The sequence below is a fragment of the Ceratotherium simum genome, chromosome 34 (assembly GCF_057802395.1).
Source record: "Ceratotherium simum simum isolate JZ-2026a chromosome 34, ASM5780239v1, whole genome shotgun sequence".
NCBI lineage: Eukaryota > Metazoa > Chordata > Mammalia > Perissodactyla > Rhinocerotidae > Ceratotherium > Ceratotherium simum.
This window is the reverse complement of record NC_141933.1, coordinates 9,043,065-9,062,149: the sequence shown is the minus strand read 5'-3', so window position 1 is coordinate 9,062,149 and position 19,085 is coordinate 9,043,065. Positions and strand designations below refer to the sequence as shown.

The following is a 19,085-nucleotide window of genomic DNA, read 5'->3' as shown; positions in this document are numbered from 1 at the left end:
TGTTCCCCAGAGTTCTCCGGTGCAGCTGGTTGGCTCTATAGTGCCCAGAGATTGGAGCTCTCCTGCAACCGGGAGCCCAGCTGCTTCCCTCCCTGATTTTAGGGGCGGGGCTTGAAAATAGAGAATCATAATCTCCCTTCCTCCTTCTCCCCCCTCCTACCCCCCAATACTGCCAAGCAAACTAGAGTGACCGGCTCACAGGCGCAGAGTGGGACTCAGCCCGCCTCACTGCTCTGCATGACAGCAGCGATCTGGAGGAAGATTAATGGACGCGTAAGTCTGTGAACTCTGGAGCACATTACCGTCTCAGGCTGGTCCTCTGTGGCAGGTGTGGACTCATTATGGTGGTAGGGAGACCAGGGCTCCTTAGGGGAGATGATGACCCAGCCAGGTGTGTGTCTGCCTAAGGCCACCCTGTTCTCCAAGGCGTGGGGAAATGGAAAGCGCTTCTAAACACCCCTGCTCTTCAGGAGAGCTTGGTGGGTGGTTTGAGGAGTTTATTCTTGGAATCGCTTGCTGCACAATATCACTTTTTTTCCTAAGCCAGGTTCTTTAATTCCTAGGCTGGACTTAACTACCTTCAGTTTTCCTAGGATGGGTGCATCTTCCCTGGCTTTGGCAAGACTTTGGGTGGAAGGTTAGGAAAGTGATAGCTGCTCCTTTGCTAGAAAGGAGATGTTAGCGAGGGAGCACAGGTGGCCAGCAGGCCTTTCACTTTCCTCTTCTGGCTGGCTAGAGAAGGAGCACCACCCTAGCGCTCTCCTGCCGACCTCGCCAGCCAGCCAAGGGAACACCCAAATGGAAACATCCTCTTGCTGCTAAGATTTGAGTGCCTATCGCAGAGCTCAGACCGGAGCAGCCCAAGCTTGCTGAGAGGGGAGGATTGGTTATTTAGGGGCTGTTATTTAGGAGCAAGGGAGAGAGAATCTAATTTCGCAGAACCAGGGGCCAGCTTCTGCGGCATCGCTGTCGAGAGCCTAGACTGCCTGGAGCCACAGGCTCAGGTGCTGCCTTCCTCTCTTCTTCCTGTGTCTTGTGGCTAGGGCTGTCACTGTCAGGGTGGCCCTCTGGTTAGAGAGGACGCTCCTGCCCTGGTCTCTGGACTCCCTGCTGCCCAAGCCCCTCAGCCCTGGAGCTGTACCTGATTTGTCTCCCAGTTCTGACTTTGGGTAGGACAAGAAATGGTCACAGCAAGTTCTGCTTTGGTAGTTTGACTTCTGATTGGGCATTTAGGCATCTGGGAACTGAGTGCTTTCTTTATGCAGATGTACCCTTAAAACCTTCCTTTCTTTAGCCCTACATCACGTACATTTCTTGGTGGCCTATAAAGGCTTTGCTTGGGTGGGTATTAATTTAATTTGGGGCTCTTTATGGGGGCCTGTGTTGTTCATGCCTCTAGTCTCCCCCAGCCCCAAAAAAACCCAAACCTTTCCTACAAAGAACATTGGAAAAATTGAGCAGTGCCTCAAGGTCAGTGTATCGTACGTGGTATTTGGCATAGTTAACTGGTTTGGCGTTTGCTAACAGATTTCTGCTTTATATTTGAGCGAAAGATTTCTTGGCGGGAGGCCTCTCTGCTGTGTTCCCAGTGCTTGCCCTGGGCACAGGGTTTGCCCCCTTCCCTCCCCTGACAGGTTGTTTTAATCCTCTTGCCTATAAACAAGTGCAGCAGAACGTGTCGGGCCAGCTCACATGACCTTGGTTATCTCTTCCTGGGGTAACCAGCATCAGCTTTAGATACCATGGTCACTTGACGGGGTCGAGCTGTCAGGGTAAAGAGGTGGAGAGCTGGGAGGAAGCCTGGGTCTGCCAAGGAAGTAAATGGGAGAGGATGTGCTTCCTTAGCGAGGACCAGGTAGGACAAGACAGCTCCCGGGGGATGGGAGAGAGAAGACAGCGAGACAGTTTATTCCTTCTTGCCTTTATTATCCCTGAATTCCTACTTCTGGCATCTCATTTATCTTTCTCCTGTGTCTCAAATCCTGTCTGCAGAGGCCCAGGACATGCAGCTGTTTCAGGAAACTGCCCCTGAGACAGATGCACGCTAATTCATGGGATACAAAATCCAACACTGAAAATCCCATCTTCCCAAACAGTGCTCTTGTTATGTGGTGTGAAGGACAGCTGGCGGTGGGAGCCTGGCTGCCACAGCAGGCTGCTGAGTCTCCACGCCAGAGACACCCGGGGGCTGGCAGAGCAGCTGAGTGTTCACCACCACCATCACCCCCACACGCAGGTCTCCCTCATCTCACACCTGAAAAGGCAGCACTCTTCAGGGCATGACAGTCAGGGACTCGAGCCACACTGTGTGTATGTGTCTTCAATACTGGTCGCATACCCCGCTGTGACTATTGATTTGCAAAGTTTCCAGGTCCATATATCTGGAAGATTGTGGCAAGCTTGCTGACATTGTATATCTCAGGAGCTGTGGTGTGTACTCTGGATTTTCCTAGGGTGGGATGTGGATGTTTAAAGTGTTTTTTATCAGGGGAAAGCAGAGTGGCCTTTTATGGAAGGGATAAAACGGTTGAGCTGCTGGAGCCTTTTCTGGCTCTGCGGGAAACCCAAGTCCAAGTCCAGGCCATGTGAATAGATGACCAGAACTTGGCCTTCAACTCTAGAGCTCTTCTGGGGCAGTAGGAAAAGATCCAGGTAGAGATGGAGAGCATTTGCAGTGATCATTGGGTAAAGAAGTTAAAGCCAAAAGCCATATCTTTTTCTGGTAGCCTACAGAGTAAGTTGGGAAAGCATATGGAATTATAGTAATAATAGCAGGCATGTCGTGAGCATTTAGTGTATGCCAGGCATTGTTCTAAGTGTTTTGGACGGTGTTGAATATTCGGTGATTTCTGACTTAACACCTTCTGTTTTCTCTTGGTGGAGACCCTTTTATGCCTGTGGGGTCTTTGTCCTTGGTGGTCTCGTGGACTAGATAGAACAACAGAATGGGTAGCAGTGGCCTTCTGCTGCCAGCTAGATTCTTCTTTTTTTTTTTTAAAGATTTTATTTATTCAGTTTTTCCCCCCAAAGCCCCAGTAGATAGTTGTACGTCATAGGTTCACATCCTTCTAGTTGCTGTACGTGGGACTCGGCCTCGCGTTGGACGGAGAAGTGGTGCCTCGGGGCGCTCCCGGGATCCGAACCCGGGCCGCCAGCATCAGAGCGCGCGCACTTAACCGCTAAGCCACGGGGCCGGCCCTGCTAGATTCTTCTGATCGGAGGTATCCTGGGTGGGGTTTTCCTCTCAGTCTTCAGATCTTTATTTAAGCCATCATGCCTCTTGGCAATTAGAGCTGCCCTTCAGGATTTGTTGCAGAGGATCTGTATTCCTTTTGTAGCCATCCTTTCTTCCTTGCCCTCTCTGAGTGAATTCAGAGGTGAAGAGCTACAGACTTGGCTGCTTGCCTCCTTCAAAACAACCAGCATTCTCTTGTCTGCAGTCTGTGTAATAGTACATCTGACAATGCCCAAAAGTGGCCCCCTTCCTCCCGACACCACCTGTTAACTGGTGGTACTAGTTCCTGAGGGCTTCCACCATCACATGAGCCAATCCGTACCAAAGAGCGCTGCTCCTAGGTTCATATCACAGAGGTCAGAAAGCTCAGAACCTCCAACACTGAAGTCTGGACCCACGTGTCCCTGCCGCCTTGGCCAGGGCTACGCTGGGCCTTCTCTGGACCACTCCCTTCTCTTGGAAACCAGTACAATCAGACTCGCTTCTTAGGACTCTTTCTGAAAAGATGAATTAACTAGAAAAAGTGCTTTTTAAGAAGGCACTTGTAATGGAAGATGGCTGTTATCTCCTTTACCGTACTCTCTGCTCCCAGGCCAAATGCACAGATAGCTAGGGCACTCGGAGTAGAACTCTCATTGCCACCAGCAGATGAACAGTGTTTGGCTTTGGGGGACAAACTAGGCCTAAAGTCAGAAGCTGACATGTAGTTAGCCTCGCCGAGGAGCTTGTGCTTTCCAATCTTCTCCACCTAACTTCTCACAAATGAACCCCCTCCATTTATCTGGCAAGCTAGCCAAGGCACCTGCCCGGGTCATGGCCAGTCAGTGACAGGATCCAGCAGTCTCTGCCCTCAGCCCAGGGTTGAAACTGCAGTGGCATGGGCCGGCCCCGTGGCTTGGTGGTTAAGTGAGCGCGCTCCGCTGCTGGCGACCCGGGTTCGGATCCCGGGCGCGCACCGACGCGCTGCTTCTCCGGCCATGCTGAGGCCGCGTCCCACATACAGCAACTAGAAGGATGTGCAGCTATGACACACAACTATCGACTGGGGCTTTGGGGGGAAAAATAATAAATAAAATCTTTAAAAAAAAAAAAAAAAGAAACTGCAGTGGCAGCCACAGGCCCAGTGAGGCAGATATGAGGTGCCTCTCCGGCTTCATTTGCCAAGCAAGGAGACAGTTCTAAAGAACATTTGCCCCTGATATGTCAGGGGACTGTGTCTCTCTAGCTGAAAGTTCTTCTCTCTGGTCTTCCTTAATTAGCCCTTCTCTCCTCTAAGGCAGTACCTACTCAAAATTCCTTTCCTTGAGCCTAATTCCTCGTCTCCACCTGGGTTCATATCTCCTTAGACCCTCTCTCCTACCCGAATACCCCAAATGTTTTGAAGCCCCCTTGCCCACCTCAAGTCCTCTTGTTTCAAGCCTTCACCCAGGGTTTGAAGGTTAGAGAGCCCCAGTTTCTGCTACCCATGCTGCTTGGAGAGCAAAGATATGTTCCTAGGCCCCACCTTGGAACACTGAATTCATTTCCCTGTTCTGGACTATGGTTTATGTCTTCAGTATGGCTAATATACTACTTTAGTTACAATGGTGGGCCCTCATGGGCTGGCCTGAGAACACAACCTCCATTTGAAACGTGTTTCTCTGGGAAAATAGCCCCTTCTCAGAACGGAACTTCTGGTAAGTTGGGGATTTCTTGACTAATATGCTGTGACAGATTTGCATGTGCCTTCTGGAAGAGTCCTCATTACTTTCTAGTCGTAACACCATCTATCACAAAAGTAAGTCCTCCTTCTGGATGCCAAATCACAAAGACAAAAAGAAACACACACACACATCACTTCCTATGCAGAAATGTTGCTGAGAGCTGTACTTGTGTCCTGTGATGGTTCTGAGGGACAGGTGAGACTGAATTCTCAGTTTGGGCTGATTTGACCCATTGTCAGGTAGCACTGGAAACAGAGGCACCCCCAGTTTCACAGCTCAGGTGCCCTCACCTGTTGGTGTGGGCAGATCTGCTGCAGGAGGAAGATAATACTGTGAGCAGGAGCAGCCCGGTGGGGGTTGCTTATGGAAAGAGCGGCCACTTGGATTTTTAATGGTCACTTAAGTGGAGCAGCCACGTTGCAGCCTGGCCAGGTGGGGACAGTGCTGAGGCAAGAGTGGCCGTGACAGCCTTAGGTGGTTTCTGTTACTACTTCTCCTGCTTGACTCTGATCTCTGGCCATGGTGACTTCTGGGGCAGCAAACTTTGTCCCAGTGTTTCATCTGACGTTTCCTCCTCCTCCTCCCTCTGAACCTAGAGGAGTAGGAAGGCAGTATTTTTCCCACCTCCAGAGGAGGATGCAGTGGAGAGCAGCACACGTCTTATTCAGCACCTTCCAGTGTAGAACTGGGGCTGAATAGGACCCAGAAGGCCTGTTCTCCAGCCCTGGGCCGGATCTGCTCCTCAGCATGAAGACACTTTAAGGAAACCACACTGGAAAGGGTAGAGATAAAGGGTTAAATCTACACTCAGGTGGAAAGGCTGTTGCATAAATGCTGAGCGAGTTTTTTTTTTTTTTTTAATATCTTGTGCTTCTATTTTATTTTGTGTTGGCAAAAACCCCAGGAGAAGATGGGAGATTCTGGGAGGAGATGATTATGCTGGGTGAGTCACCTGCACTCCCCAGCTGCCGTTTTTAGTTCCTTTGCTTTTCTGTAACAGGAGGCAGTTTGGGGAGGGGTGGGGGGCAGGATGGGAGTGCTGGTTTGTACAGCAGGAAAGGAGGCAGGTGTGTATGGGTGAATTTTTTGGCCCTCTAGAGTTGACAGGGTCTTACAGTCAGTACAGTGGTTCAAGGAGGAAATATTAAAGCAGAGCTCTCAGTGTGGCAAACAGTAAACAAATGTCTCCTACAAGTCACTGTCACTTCCCCAAATCAGGAGCTCTTAGAATGACTTGAGCTGCATTGCATTGTCACAGCAAGACACAGTGGTTTTGATAGCAAAGCAGTGGAGGGGTTGAATGTAGAAAGGCAGAGAAAACTGTCTTAAGTGGGAGGGCCTGGTGATTGTTGGGCAGCAGGAAGTTTGGAGGAGAGGGTACCCCTTCTGTGACGAAAGGAGGGCTTTGGTTGAGAGGGGGGCCAGGCAGCGGGGATAGGGTAGGCCCTACTGGTCCCTGGCTGTGCCTGTATTCTGAGTCTGTCTCTAGTTCACCTTGGTGACCACCTTTGCCTCGAGCTTTGTGTCAGGAGAGAGCACCAGGGGCCGGCCGTATCACCACCTGAGAAAGCTTCTTAGTAGAACTAATGCTCCATAGATGTCATCCATCCTTGGGGGAGGGGATCTGGTGGCCCACTGCCCACGTGGATGTTGCCCGCAGAGACAACTCGTGGGTTATTGGTCTGGGTCCCGGAGACTGTCATGAAGCTGCCCCAGCACGTTTCTTATTTATGCGTTCGTGCACATTTCTTTGTTTAGTATCTTATTCAATACTTCTGCTCTGTGCTATAGTCACTGTTGTGGGCTATGATATAAGACAGACCAGGGTCCCTCCCTTTGTAGTGTAGTCTAATGGGAAGGACAGATAGTAACCAACCAACTTCAGAGGGCAATGAATGCCTTGAAAGAGGGGAAAGGGGTCTCATGGTTAGAGGTTTTAATCTTCCTTCCTCTGCCCTTGTCTTATCTCTTGGGGGGATGGAGGAAGGGCAACTCTAAGGATCAAAAAGTTGTACCGTTTTTATTCTGTATGTATTTTAACATGGGCCAGCTAGGTACAGTCACTGTTAGGCACTAAGGCATGTGAAGATGAGCAAGATACTGTCTCCGACGTCTCAGAGCTTGAGGAGGTTAAGGCGTGGGGGTTAAGTCAGAAGAGATGAACAGGTACAGATAGTGTGCTGTGAGAGTCCAGAGAAGGGAGAGATCACTCTCAGCTAAGAAGATGTCTGGATAATTCTTTGAACAAAAGGATTTGGGATAAACAAGGGATAAGAGGGTTTACTTACTTGGATCACTTAAAAGAAGGCATCATATGATAGTTGGAGCCTTGCTTTTAGTGTGTGTGTATCTGTGTAACCCTTCATACCACAATTCCGACCTGTGCCCTACACGGCAGCCAGAGTGGTGGAGTTGGGGTCCCCCCGCAGGTCTGTCTAACTCCAGAGTGACGCCCTTCATTGCCGCACCATAAACAGCCAGACAGTGTGCTAAAAACACAAAACTACTAGGCAAAGAAAAGGAAGTTAGAGGGAGGCCCAGGCACCTCAGCTGCACTGGTTAGTCTCCATCAGCTCCCCACAGTCCTCTGTAAAGTGAGCCAACCTTCCTGCTGCAGGCTGCCTTCTGCCTCCCCCAGAGCCCTGGGCTGCTGGCAGGCTGGCTCTCCTGTGCTATGGAGGAACTTGTTGGTCTCCATGGTTACAATAACCCACTGGTACAGGGAGGAGCCGAATGGAGTGTAAGGCTGGCAATGCGAGCTTCCCCCAGCCCTTGGCACCATGTGGTACTGGTATGTCGGCTGTTTCTTAGGCTTTTTCTGGGAGGAAGGAGTTAAGGAACCAATGAGAAACGGCAGAGCAGGCACACTTTCTTCCTCCTTGGGGCTACTCAGAGGGCAGAGGTGTGTGGCTGCCGTCTCATTCACCCACAACTTGGCAGGAATGGGTTTATGTTAGGAAAGAGGGTCCTTTTTGCCTGACAGTCCAGCCATAGTAGAAATTTGACTTTTCCTTATTCTAGAAGGAATACTATCTTCGCTACACTGGTGCTTGTAGTCAAGTTCTTAGAGATCATAGCCCTTCTCAGGGCTCAGAATCCCTTGAGACGGAAACAAAGGTTCCTACTGAAAGTGAAGAGAGATCATAGAAACATTGTCGAGACCTTACTGAACACCAGGTACTGTGGTCAGCACTGGCGTGGATTTCCTTGTTGCTTCTTCACACTAATCCTGTGAACTGGGTACAGCTGGTATCCTCATGTCTCACAGGAGGACACTGAGACTTCGAGAGTAATCCTGCTCGTGTTCAGTCAGCTGGTAAGGAGCAAAGGCAGGGCTCCCCTGCTGTGCTCTCCTGCCCCCTCAGTACAGTGAGTAGAGATACTGTAGTGAGACTAATGTACACTTCCCTTCCTCTAAGTTTCTAGAAGGCAGGAACCAGATCTCTCTGAACTTGGCAACTGGCCCTGATCCCTCCTCTGGATTGAGATAGAGACCAGACCCCAGTGAGCAGATTCTCAGGGATGAAATGGAGCTAGAAGCTTCTGAAGCCCTAGTTGCTCGGTAGAATCCACTGTGTTTGAAGAGGAGCCCAGCATTTCAAGTGGCTCTGAAGACAGAAGATTGGGGCTGGCCCAGTGGCATAGTGGTTAAGTTCGTACGCTTTGCTTTGGCAGCCCGGGGTTCACAGGTTCGAATCTCGGGCGCGGACCGTTGCACCAGTCATCAAGCCATGCTGTGGTAGCATCCCACATACAAAATGGAGGATGATGGGCACGGATGTTAGCTCAGGGCCAGTGGTCCTCACACATACACACACACAAAAGATAGGAGATTGGAAGGGTGTTCATTACGTTGTGGCTTCTATGCATGAAGGGGAGTGAGCTGGAGGGGCTCAGTTCTGATCTCACTGCTGGTCAGTTCTTGCCTGCTGCTCTTCCCAGGCAGGCACTGGTTTCTGCTGTGGCTGCTTTGAGGCCTGTAGGCTCTCCTCGTGGCCCATGCTGCAGTGCTGGTCCTCCTGCCTTTGGGTGAGGCTTGCAGCTCAGAGAGCTAAAGGGCAGTGAACCACCTAACTTTCAGCTTTGTGTTTCAGTTGCAGGCTCTGCTGGTCTCTTTTGTCACTTACCCTGGCTGGAAAGATGGAGCAGCCCTTTGACAGTTATATACAGCCCCCACCTCCCCTCTGTAATGGGGTATTAAAGGGATGGGGGGTCCCCAGGTGGAGCCATGACAGTTAATTTCAGGGATGGGGGGTGTATCCAGCCTCTCCACTGATCAGTGCTTACCATGGTTACAAGGTCTCTCCTACCCAGAATGCTCTGGTGGTCTGTTGATTCTTGGCAGTTGAGAGTGACAGTTTCCCAGGATCAAAGGATGCACAGAAGGCTCCTGGATGCAGCGAAGGAGGAAGGGTTAAAGAACTAGCAACTTGCCACAGCCACATGACTTTTCAGTTCAGTCCTACCCCATCTCTCCCCATCCTGTCTGTTTGAGGTTAGTGCTTGGTGCTTCCTCAGTTTACAAAACCCCTTAATGCCTCCCACAAATAGGATTGAGGAAACAGTCCTTCTGTCACATTGCAGAATCCTGGGGACTGGAAAACTGAAGCCGTCTCATCCTGCTCTGGCTTCTGAGTAAAGGGGCAAGTGGTCCCAAGCAGGCCTGAGCCCAGGGTCCAGAATAAACCCTGACTTCTTTCCTTGAGATCAGGGCCCACTTTGAGAAGGAGTGAGAGGAGGGATTGCTGTGGGACCACCTGGGTGGGCCTTAAAACAGCCCTCCCCACTGGCCTTAACTGGCCTTTGGCATTCATGTTATCCCAGGTACCTTTCCTGAGTCTTCACGTCTTTCCCCTCCTTGGAGGAAGAGCCAGGGACTTATCTTCTTTTAGGGGAAATAAGAGCACATTAGGCATCAAGAAGGGTTGATGAGAACCTGGTAAAGGGGGCTGGTAAAGAGTGCTGAAGCGGGCACGAGATCCCTTGGGCTCCAGTCCCAGCTCTGCACTGCAAGGCTTGGAGACAAGTTGGGCAAGTCTCTTAACCTCTGTGCTTTAATTTCTCATCTGTGAAATGAGGATGCTACCTACCCCATAGGTCGGTGGTATGGAGAACATAGGAAGTAAGTGCCGGCAGACGGGAGTGTCAGAAGTGTCGACTCTGTTGACCAGGGCTCATACGTAAGGTGAACACTGAGTAGCATGGTCTCCCAAATGTCTGTGCTCAGGTGTGTGAGGGCACAGAGGAGGTTTTGCCCTTCCCTAGAGGTATTTATGGCCGACCAGCACAAGATCTTTAAAGAGTTGCTTAATGGGACAGATTCTAGCCTGGAGTAGTGGAATGAGTGTGAAATAGATCTGGGAGCCAGAAGAAAGGCCATGATCAGAGCACAGAACACAGACAAGGGTGGGCTCCAGCCTGCCCCACGTCAGCAGATGCCTAGAAAGCAGGGGCTTTGCAGGAGAAAGGTGTGCAAATGGCTGCCCCTGCTGCCCACAGGCCCTCAGAGTTAAAGAAAGCAGTGTTGGGGCAGCGGCGGGGGGTAGGGGGGGTTGGAGACCTGGAAGGGGGTGGGAACCTAGGGATAGACTCCCAGAGTCAGGGCTGGAAGGGACTTAGAAGGGACATTTGGTTTGTTCCCCAGCCTTTGGGCAAAATTTGGGATTAAACATCATTCTCTATCAGTGACAAAGGTTCTCAGTCTAGAACCCACAGACCTCTAAGGGGCTTCACAAGGTCCCTGAACCTCCTGAAGTTATGTCCAAAATATTTTGCGTGTAAGTGGAATATACACTAAGGTTAAACACTGCGTTTTGTGAAGTAGGAGGTCCATCTGCCACAGTTGGGTGGCTGGTTTCTGCTCCCCTCTCCCCACCCTCCTTCTTGAGGGGTAGTTTGCTGGTCTTCGCTGCTGCTCTCTGGGTCAGCGTGTCTGATTCAAGCCCTTACCCAGGTCCCACCTGCTGCAGGTGAGATAAGGACTTTATGACAGCCCTGGCTGGACTGAGTCTCCTCCTCACCCTGTCCCAGCTGTTACCCAGCAAAGCACCTTGGGGAGGGTGGGGCAGCCCACTTCCGGGGAGGGGGAGGGGGAAGGGAGAAGGAAGTTGATCTAAACCCGCCTCTTTCTCTCTCTGTCTCCTTCCTTCTCGTGCCCCTCCTGCCCCTTTCCTCCCACCTTGCTCCTGGTGTAGTGTCCTGGAACTGCATGCATTTCCTGGCCACCAGGCCCTGGCCTGCGGGAAGTGGTGGGGCTTGGTCCCCGTTGCTCTCTTTGCCAAGCCCCAGCTCTCTCTGCTAGTGGTGGTTTCGGTTGCGACACCGTCCAGGTTCCCAGGCAGGAGCCGTTCGGCCTGGCTGCTTCGCTACTTTTCACTGAGGAGGTGGTGGAAGGTGTCGCCTGCTTCGGCTGAGTAAGGGTGGCTGGCGGCTGAGTAAGGGTGGCTGGCGGCTGAGTAAGGGTGGCTGGCGGAGCCGGCAGCCCCCGCCCTGGGCCTGGCTCTTCCCGGCCTCTGTACTTTGCCCTCGCTGCCTGACAGGTTCTGCTGTGGGCTCTGCTGAATGGAAGTCGCTGGTAGTCCTTGTCCCTTTCTCCAGCCGGGTATGTTTTCCCCTTTTTAGCTCTAGGATTACCCCGTCTTCTTTCCTTCCTCCCACCCCAAACACCGCATCTTTAAAGAATTGCTGAATGGAGCCAGGCACTAGCATGGGGCAGTAAAATCATGGGAAGGGTTTCCAGATGAAGAGGCATTGGCTGAGAAAGGAAGAGTAAATACCAGGAGTCATCTCCCCTTAGATGGAGTCAGCAGGCTCAACCAGAGTGAGAGGAAGGGGCAGGTGACAGGCAGGGTCTCAGGAAGGGCGCTCTGGTGTGACAGTGAGGGAGACTGGGATCTGGGGCGGTCACCCAAGGATAGTGCCCAAGGGACGCTTTTCTTTCTCCACTCCACGGTGCCTGGGCTTACTCTGCCTCTGGCCAAGGAGTGCCTGCCTATCACCCCTCCTGGCTTGGCCCCTTCTCAGCCCTGGGGAAACCTCAGGACACTTGAGGCCAACCCAGAATGCAGAGCCCCAAAGCACGAGCTTTTCTGGGGGAAAGCTGTTGGTAGGAGCCTCCAGCACTAGGGAAGGGGCCCTGCCTACCTGAGTCAGCGCCGGGCCTCTCGGGGTGGAGGCTGTCTTCCGGGTGAACCTGGCAGCACGCCTGCGCCGACTTCTGAGATCCCAGGTTGAAGGGCCCGCTGGAGATCAGACTCTCTTTCTTTTATCCTCTGCGTCCTGCATTCTCTCCTCTCTTTGGAGGACCCTGAAGCTGTTAGGGCCCTACTTCTGAATCAGGCCTGCCATTTGGTTCCACATACTGCCTCACAGGTGACCCCCTTGTTCTTTCTGAAGGCTGCCTGAGAGCCCTGGGGTCTACTTTCAGCAGACTTCCTCAGACCTTTGGGGCCTGCCTGGGGTGTGCTGTAGGCCAGAGCTTTGGGAGTATCTGGTGTTCTCTGTCTTACTGTGAGCAAGGAGGATAGAGGAGGGGAGAGCATGGCTTTAGCCAGATCCTGTTCATTTGGCCCAGAAGGGCAGCTAGTCCTCAGCCCCTCACTCTGTTGGTGAGATCTGGGTCCAGGCTGAATGGGCCTAGTCAGAACTAGGGAGGGGACTCTCTCTCCACGATAGCCACCACACACCCTTCTCTCCTCTTCAGCCTTCAGGGAAGCCGCCTCGCTTGGGGCCTTGGTCCAAGAAACATTTTCTATTGGAGACTTTCTCCTTTCTCTCCTCCCTTTCTCCATTCTCTGCTTCCTCCCCGTGGGTTCTCCTCACCCTGGCCGCCATCCCTGCTGTGGGAAACATCTTAGAACGTGGAAGAGGGGAAGGGGGTAAGAGAAGGACTGTGCCCTTTCAGTCCTGAGGGTTGGGAGGTTCAGTCCTGAAAGGGGAATGGGTGACTTTGGGAGCAGGGGATCAAAGAGATGTGCCAGTGTTCTCTGCTTCCCTGGGTCCTGGACAAGCAGAACCTTCTCTCTCTTACGCTCCTGGATACCCAACTTGGAACCAGCCCTTCACGGCTGCCCTGTCTAGTCCCCTGCTGTGAAGGCTAGAGGTGCTGGTGCAGGTGGGCAGTGGGGCCAGAGGGGAGGGCTGCCGACACTCCACCTGGACCTCTCTCGGGTGGGGCGGCCCATAGCGTCTCTGGTTGGCCTCCATCTGGGCTGCAGCTGGCTCAGGAGGGCTCAACTTACATGCGGAAATCTTGTTGACAATGAGACTTCTGGCTTTGCAGACAGTAGTGTTTGGGAACTAAAAATAATGGCAATAACGGTTGCTCCTTATTGAGTGTTGGATAAAGCATTTTACGTGTGTTCTCTCACCTGCCTAATGTGAAGTAGGGAATATTTTATCACCACTTTACAAATAAGGAAACTAACGCTGGTAAGTGTAGGAGCCACGTTCTGTTGGATAGAGCTCCTCAGCATCCACTAGACCATCCACTAGACCATCCACTAGACCACAGATGCGTGGGATCACCCTACACCGGTCATCTCTTGGATGGTTTCCTTCCTGCTTTGTAATAATCTCTTCTCCCTCTGAAGGCTGGTGTTGATAATAATAAAGTTAGCGTCTGTTGAGTAAGTGGCAGATTTACGATTCGAACCCTGGCAGTTTGTCTCTGACATCTACACTCTTTTTTTTTTTGTGAGGAAGATCAGCCCTGAGCTAACATCCGTGCTAATCCTCCTCTTTTTGCTGAGGAAGACTGGCTCTGAGCTAACATCTATTGCCAGTCCTCCTCCTTTTTTTTACCACCCCCCCAAAGCCCCAGTAGATAGTTGTATGTCACAGTTGCACATCCTTCTAGTTGCTGCATGTGGGACGCGGCCTCAGCATGGCCGGAGAAGCGGTGCGTCGGTGCGCGCCCGGGATCCAAACCCGGGCCGCCAGTAGCGGAGCGCGTGCTCTTAACCCCTAAGCCACGGGGCCGGCCCTGGCATCTACACTCTTAATCACAACTCTCTATCCCAGTAAGGAGGCGCGTGGATGACAGAGCCCTTCTTGTGGTTGTGGATGTTCCTTGACGTTCCTCATGCAGCTGAGCCTGGCTGGGAGTGCTGTCCTGCTGTGCCACACAGACCAGCTCCTGGGGCCAGAGACCCAAGAGGGATGGGCAGAGCAGAGCTCAGGACAGGCGGTGGGATTCCCAGACTTGGCTTCAGAGGGGCCAAGGGACTAAATCCTCAGGTAGACACTAAATCCCTATTCCAAATTTTGAGGATTTGAGACTGCCAAGCTCCTGCTGCATTTGGCTCATATCCTCAGAAAAGAGGGGGGTGACAAGAAACTTAGGAGGTGAATTGGAGGTTGCCAGGGAAACTTTTCCACCCATCTTCCTCTCGTAGGAGTTGGGGCAGAGGGAAGATTTCCCCTGTTCATGGCCCCTTAGGCAGGCGGGGTAGGGCAATAGGCAGTGTAGCAGCACTTGCAGGGAGGTTGGGGATGGGAACAGGTAGGCCATGGAGGCCAGGCCTTCAGGACCCTGAAGGATGGGGCTCAGGGTGCCCTTCGGTAGACTGACCCAAATGCGGGTACCAGCAGGGCCTAGAAGTGCCCTTCTCTGCAAGGGGTGTGAACCCTAGAGTTCCTTTTGGAGGGAAAAAAACCAAGTATTTGAAAATCCACTGGTCTAGCAATGCTGCATGAGGACCAGCCTGGCTTAGGTGAGCTACAGGGTGTCTGGAGAACAGAGGGCAGGAGAGCTTTGTGGGCTGGAGTGGGCAGACATCAGAGGCTTTGGGGACGTGTTGTAGGTGTGAAGGTTGGTGAGGACTCCCAGAAGAAAAAGAGCCTAGGGGATGTCAGGAACCTCTCCCTTCCACGTCTGCCACACGCGTGGGGTCTTTTCTACTCTGAGGTCCGACCTCATGTGCTTCTGGAATCTGAGTCAATCAGCTCCCCCCAAACCAGCCAGCAGCTACAATGCAGACAGAAAGGAAGGCCCTACCTTGACACGGTGAAGAAGGGGAAAGTCAAGAGCAGGACACTTACTTTGTGTTATTGTTTTTCTGCCTGAAAAGCATCTGGTAGGGAAAGCAAGCTTCTTGTCAAGTAACCCTGGACAGTTCCTTGGGTGGTAGCAAGTCGTTCCTTTTCTCTGTGATTTTTGAGGGCTTCACCTACAGCCAGCAGAGGCTGTGAAGAACTTTGACTCACACTCCTCTGGTCACTCTGCTCCCCTCCAAATTGTCGCCTTGAAGTTTACAAGGCAGCTCTGAATGGTTCTGGGATGAGACTTCGGCAGCTGCTTTGTCCAGTCTGCTGGAGCAAGGGCGTCAGATGTTCTCTGAGAGGAAAATAAGAACTAGAGTTAGACCAGACTCACAGCAGTTTGATTGAGATATAATTCACATATCACACAATTCACTCATTTAAAGTGTACAATTCAGGGGCCGGCCCCGTGGCTTATCAGTTAAGTGCGCACGCTCCGCTGCTGGTGGCCTGGGTTCGGATCCCGGGCGCGCACCGACGCACCGCTTCTCCGGCCATGCTGAGGCCGTGTCCCACATACAGCAACTAGAAGGACGTGCAGCTATAACATACAACTATCTACTGGGGCTTTGGGGGAAAAAAATAATAATAATAAATAAAATTATAAAAAAAATAAAGTGTACAATTCAGTGTCTTTTAGGAAATTCAGAGAGCTGTGTATCCATCACCACAGTCAACTGTCAATGAACATTTTCATCATCACAGGAAGAAACACCATACCCCTTAGTTGTCACCCCCAAATCCCCCCCCCTCCTCAGCCCTCCTTAGCCCTAGACTAATCTCCTTTCTGTCGGTGTAGATTTGCCCATTCTGGACATTCATAGAAATGAATCATACAATATGGGCTCCTTTGTGACTGTCTTCGTTCACTTAGCATAATGTTTTCAAGGTTCATCCGTGTTGTAGCATGTGTCAGTACTTCATTTTTTTTTATTGCCGACGAATATTCCACTGTGTGGATATTCCGTAATTTGGTTATCCATTTGCCAGTTGTTGGACATTTGTGTGGTTTCCACTTTTTGGCTATCATGAATAGAGGATATTATGCATGAACATTGGCTTACAGGTTTTTGTGAGGACATCCATTTCCATTTCTCTTGGGTATGGACCTAGGAGAGGAATTGCTGGATCACACGGTAACTCTGTGCTCAGCCCTTTGAGGATTGTACAGGTCTTTGTATGGACATATGTTTTCATCTGGGCCATACCCTTTTTTGTGTTATGTCTGTATGCCTGCTCAGTGCCGTTGTTGTCATTTCTGCTTCCTCACACCCTTAACTTGAGCTGTGGGGTATCTGAGGAGGGCAGACTGTTGCCTTGCTCAGACCCTGTCATTCAGTTCATTCATTGCGTGAGTATTCACTGGGCATGTACCATAGTCCAGTCTAGGTGCTGGGATGTATCAATGAATAAATGATATATGCCTGCCTTCGTGAGCTTCCGTTCTCATTGGGATAGACAACAAATCAATGCAAAATGATGAATAATAAAGGTCGATGTAAAGTGTTGGGTGGTGATGAGTGCTTTGAAATAATTCTGATCGTGTTGCTCCTGCGACTTGAGAGGCAGCCTTCTCACGGTGTGAACAGGCAACAGGAACAGTAGGAGACGCTCTCCCACGTGAGGCAGAGGAGCTGTTGGGTTATTAATGGAGGAGTGTATTTCCAGGCAGTGGAGCCGCTGATGGCATAGCTCAGGTCGTAAGCTCCAGCGCCCACAGGATGTTGGCACTGGACCTGCCGCTGTGCTCTTGGGGGGAAGACTGGCTCACTCTTTCTCCTTTTTCCCCCCTGCCTTATGATTCTTTGCATGCCTGCCAGGCCCCTGGAATCTGCCCCTACACCCCCAGCCGCTTACTTTTTCTGCAGAGGGCTGAAGGGAAGGGTGTAGGGAGCTGGTAGGGCAGCGTACTTAAAGGTGTGCATGTTTCCCCCCTGAAGCCCAGCTTGGGACACCTCGACTCCAAGCCCAGCAGTAAGTCCAACATGCTGCGGGGCCGCAACTCAGCCACCTCTGCTGACGAGCAGCCCCATATTGGCAACTATCGGCTCCTCAAGACCATCGGCAAGGGTAACTTCGCTAAGGTGAAGCTGGCTCGGCACATCCTAACGGGGAAGGAGGTAAGCGCTGGGGTTGGAACATGGCAGCATCTCCCAGCTGTTGACACTCCAGCAGGTAGTAGTGGGACCTCTACCACAGCCAACCTCTTGTTTTTCAAGCAGAAGTGAGATCTGATCAGATAGGGGTGCTAAGAGGGAAGGGGTAAAAAGGAGGCGGAAATAGAAAGGAGAGAAGTAGATTCGAGTCCTGGGTTTAGCTTGGTCAAAGAGGTAATCTTGAGCTTTTTGTCTCACGTTCAGGTAGCTGTGAAGATCATCGATAAGACTCAACTGAACTCCTCCAGCCTCCAGAAAGTAAGCATACCGCACCTCCTGTCCCTTTCTACACCTCTCCTCCGGGGTCAGTGATCTACTGACCCCATTTGGACCTCCTCTTGAATCCCTAGTTTAAAATCTCTGGTCATTTCCCTATCCCCAACGCCCCTCTCCATGGCTCTGCTGTCTTTAAGGCTTTGGTTGGATACCCTGTGTGGACTCCTTCTAATTGGACTTCCTGGCCACAGGCACTGCTGTTTAGAAGTCTTTCTGCCCCTTCCCAGCCACTTGGCCTACCTGTCTGACCTACTTCCTGCATCTTGTTATATTCTGGCCTGTGGCCAGCCCTATGCCAAAACACATGTTTGTAGCCATTACTAGAAACACATGCAGTTCCTCCCAGATCTGGAATGAGCCAAGGGAGTGGCTGTAGAAGTACAGGGATAAGAAGAGGCCGGGAACCTGCCATGGGATTCCATGCCAGAGGATGAGTGTGGAAGCCTGGGGTTTTTAGAAGCTGGACTCCAGTTCCAAGCCTCTGACAGTGTGCAGGTTAAGCACAGGTACTCCCAGTTGCCTCTCACCTCCAGGCCCTATGTGACTAGAAGGCACAGTCATTGCACGTGATCTTCACTAGATGAGGTGGAAATTTTCCTTCCCTCCGTGACTTGTGGCGGGAAACAGGAGTCTTACTTAGCTGGTGGGGGGGCCCTCCAGGAGAGTGCAACCACCTGCCCTCCCCCGGCTCAAGAAACTGAGAAGCTGGTAGGAGTGAGAAAAGGAGACTTTCATTTGCAGAAAGGGGCAGCTTGCCAGTGGCTGGTTATTGTAGAACTGGAAACTCTTGGGGCTGGCCCCGTGGCATAGTGGTTAAGCACGCGCCCTCCGCTGCTGGTGGCCCCGGGTTCGGATCCCAGGCGCGCACCCATGCACCGCTTGTCAGGCCATGCTGTGGTGGCATCCCGTATAAAGTGGAGGAAGATCAGCACGGATGTTAGCCCAGGGCCAGTCTTCCTCAGCAAAAAAAGAGGAGGATTGGCATGGATGTTAGCTCAGGGCTGATCTTCCTCACAAAAAAAAAAAAAAAAAGAACTGGAAACTCTCTGTACTTTCCCCATGCTGGGCCCCGGCAGTTAGAGGAAGGAGGAAATCTCCCCTCTGGCTCCCAAAAAGCTGCCCCTGTTCAGGTCAGTCCAGTTTCCTTTGTGCCCTCATACTCCAGCTGACCCTGGCTCAAATTTCTGACCTTGATTAACCTAGTTCTTTTCATCTCGTGACAGATTGAATTTTTCTTTTCATGAGGACGTTGTGTTATTTGAGTTAGGAGAGGGCACACTTCATGCTAACAGAGTGAGCTACAGTGAGATTGGGAAGCTTGGGACCAGGGACTGGGGGCTGTTATTGGGAGAGACGCTCTCAGAATTAGAGTGTGGGTTGAGGTGCCCTGACACGCTGACAGCCAAAACCGAGGTGTTTATTTTTTGTTACCCCTGAGATCCCTTCAAGGTTCTTTGGTTCAAAGGAAACAATGCTGTCATCACCAGGGCTTCTCTGCTTGGAGCTTTCCAGAAGGAAGGGAAAGAGGGCTACTGTTGGCTCAGACCCCATAGAGGAAAAGCCAGCTTGGCGTGGCCAATTGGTCTTTGGAGCCGTCCAGCCTGCCATCATCATCATTGCCAGAGTTGGCCAGGCCATCTTATGCCCCACCTCCTTTTTTCTCCCTGCCTCTTT

The 19,085-nt window shown here is 51.6% G+C and overlaps 1 protein-coding gene across 9 annotated transcripts in view; it reads left to right on the top strand.

The window, feature by feature from the left end:
• MARK2 (microtubule affinity regulating kinase 2) overlaps nt 1-19,085 on the top strand; it is a 56,388-nt gene that overhangs the window by 22,937 nt on the left and 14,366 nt on the right. For 7 of the 9 annotated variants that reach the window (XM_087422741.1, XM_087422738.1, XM_014792952.2 and 4 more), the window contains exons 2-3: nt 16,920-17,099; nt 17,340-17,393. In XM_087422741.1, coding sequence (XP_087278867.1) covers nt 16,920-17,099; nt 17,340-17,393 — 234 coding nt within the window. Of the gene's footprint in view, nt 1-186; nt 274-11,380; nt 11,540-16,919; nt 17,100-17,339; nt 17,394-19,085 lie in introns of those variants that run through there. The other 2 variants (XM_087422739.1, XM_087422743.1) reach the window with 2 other exon arrangements.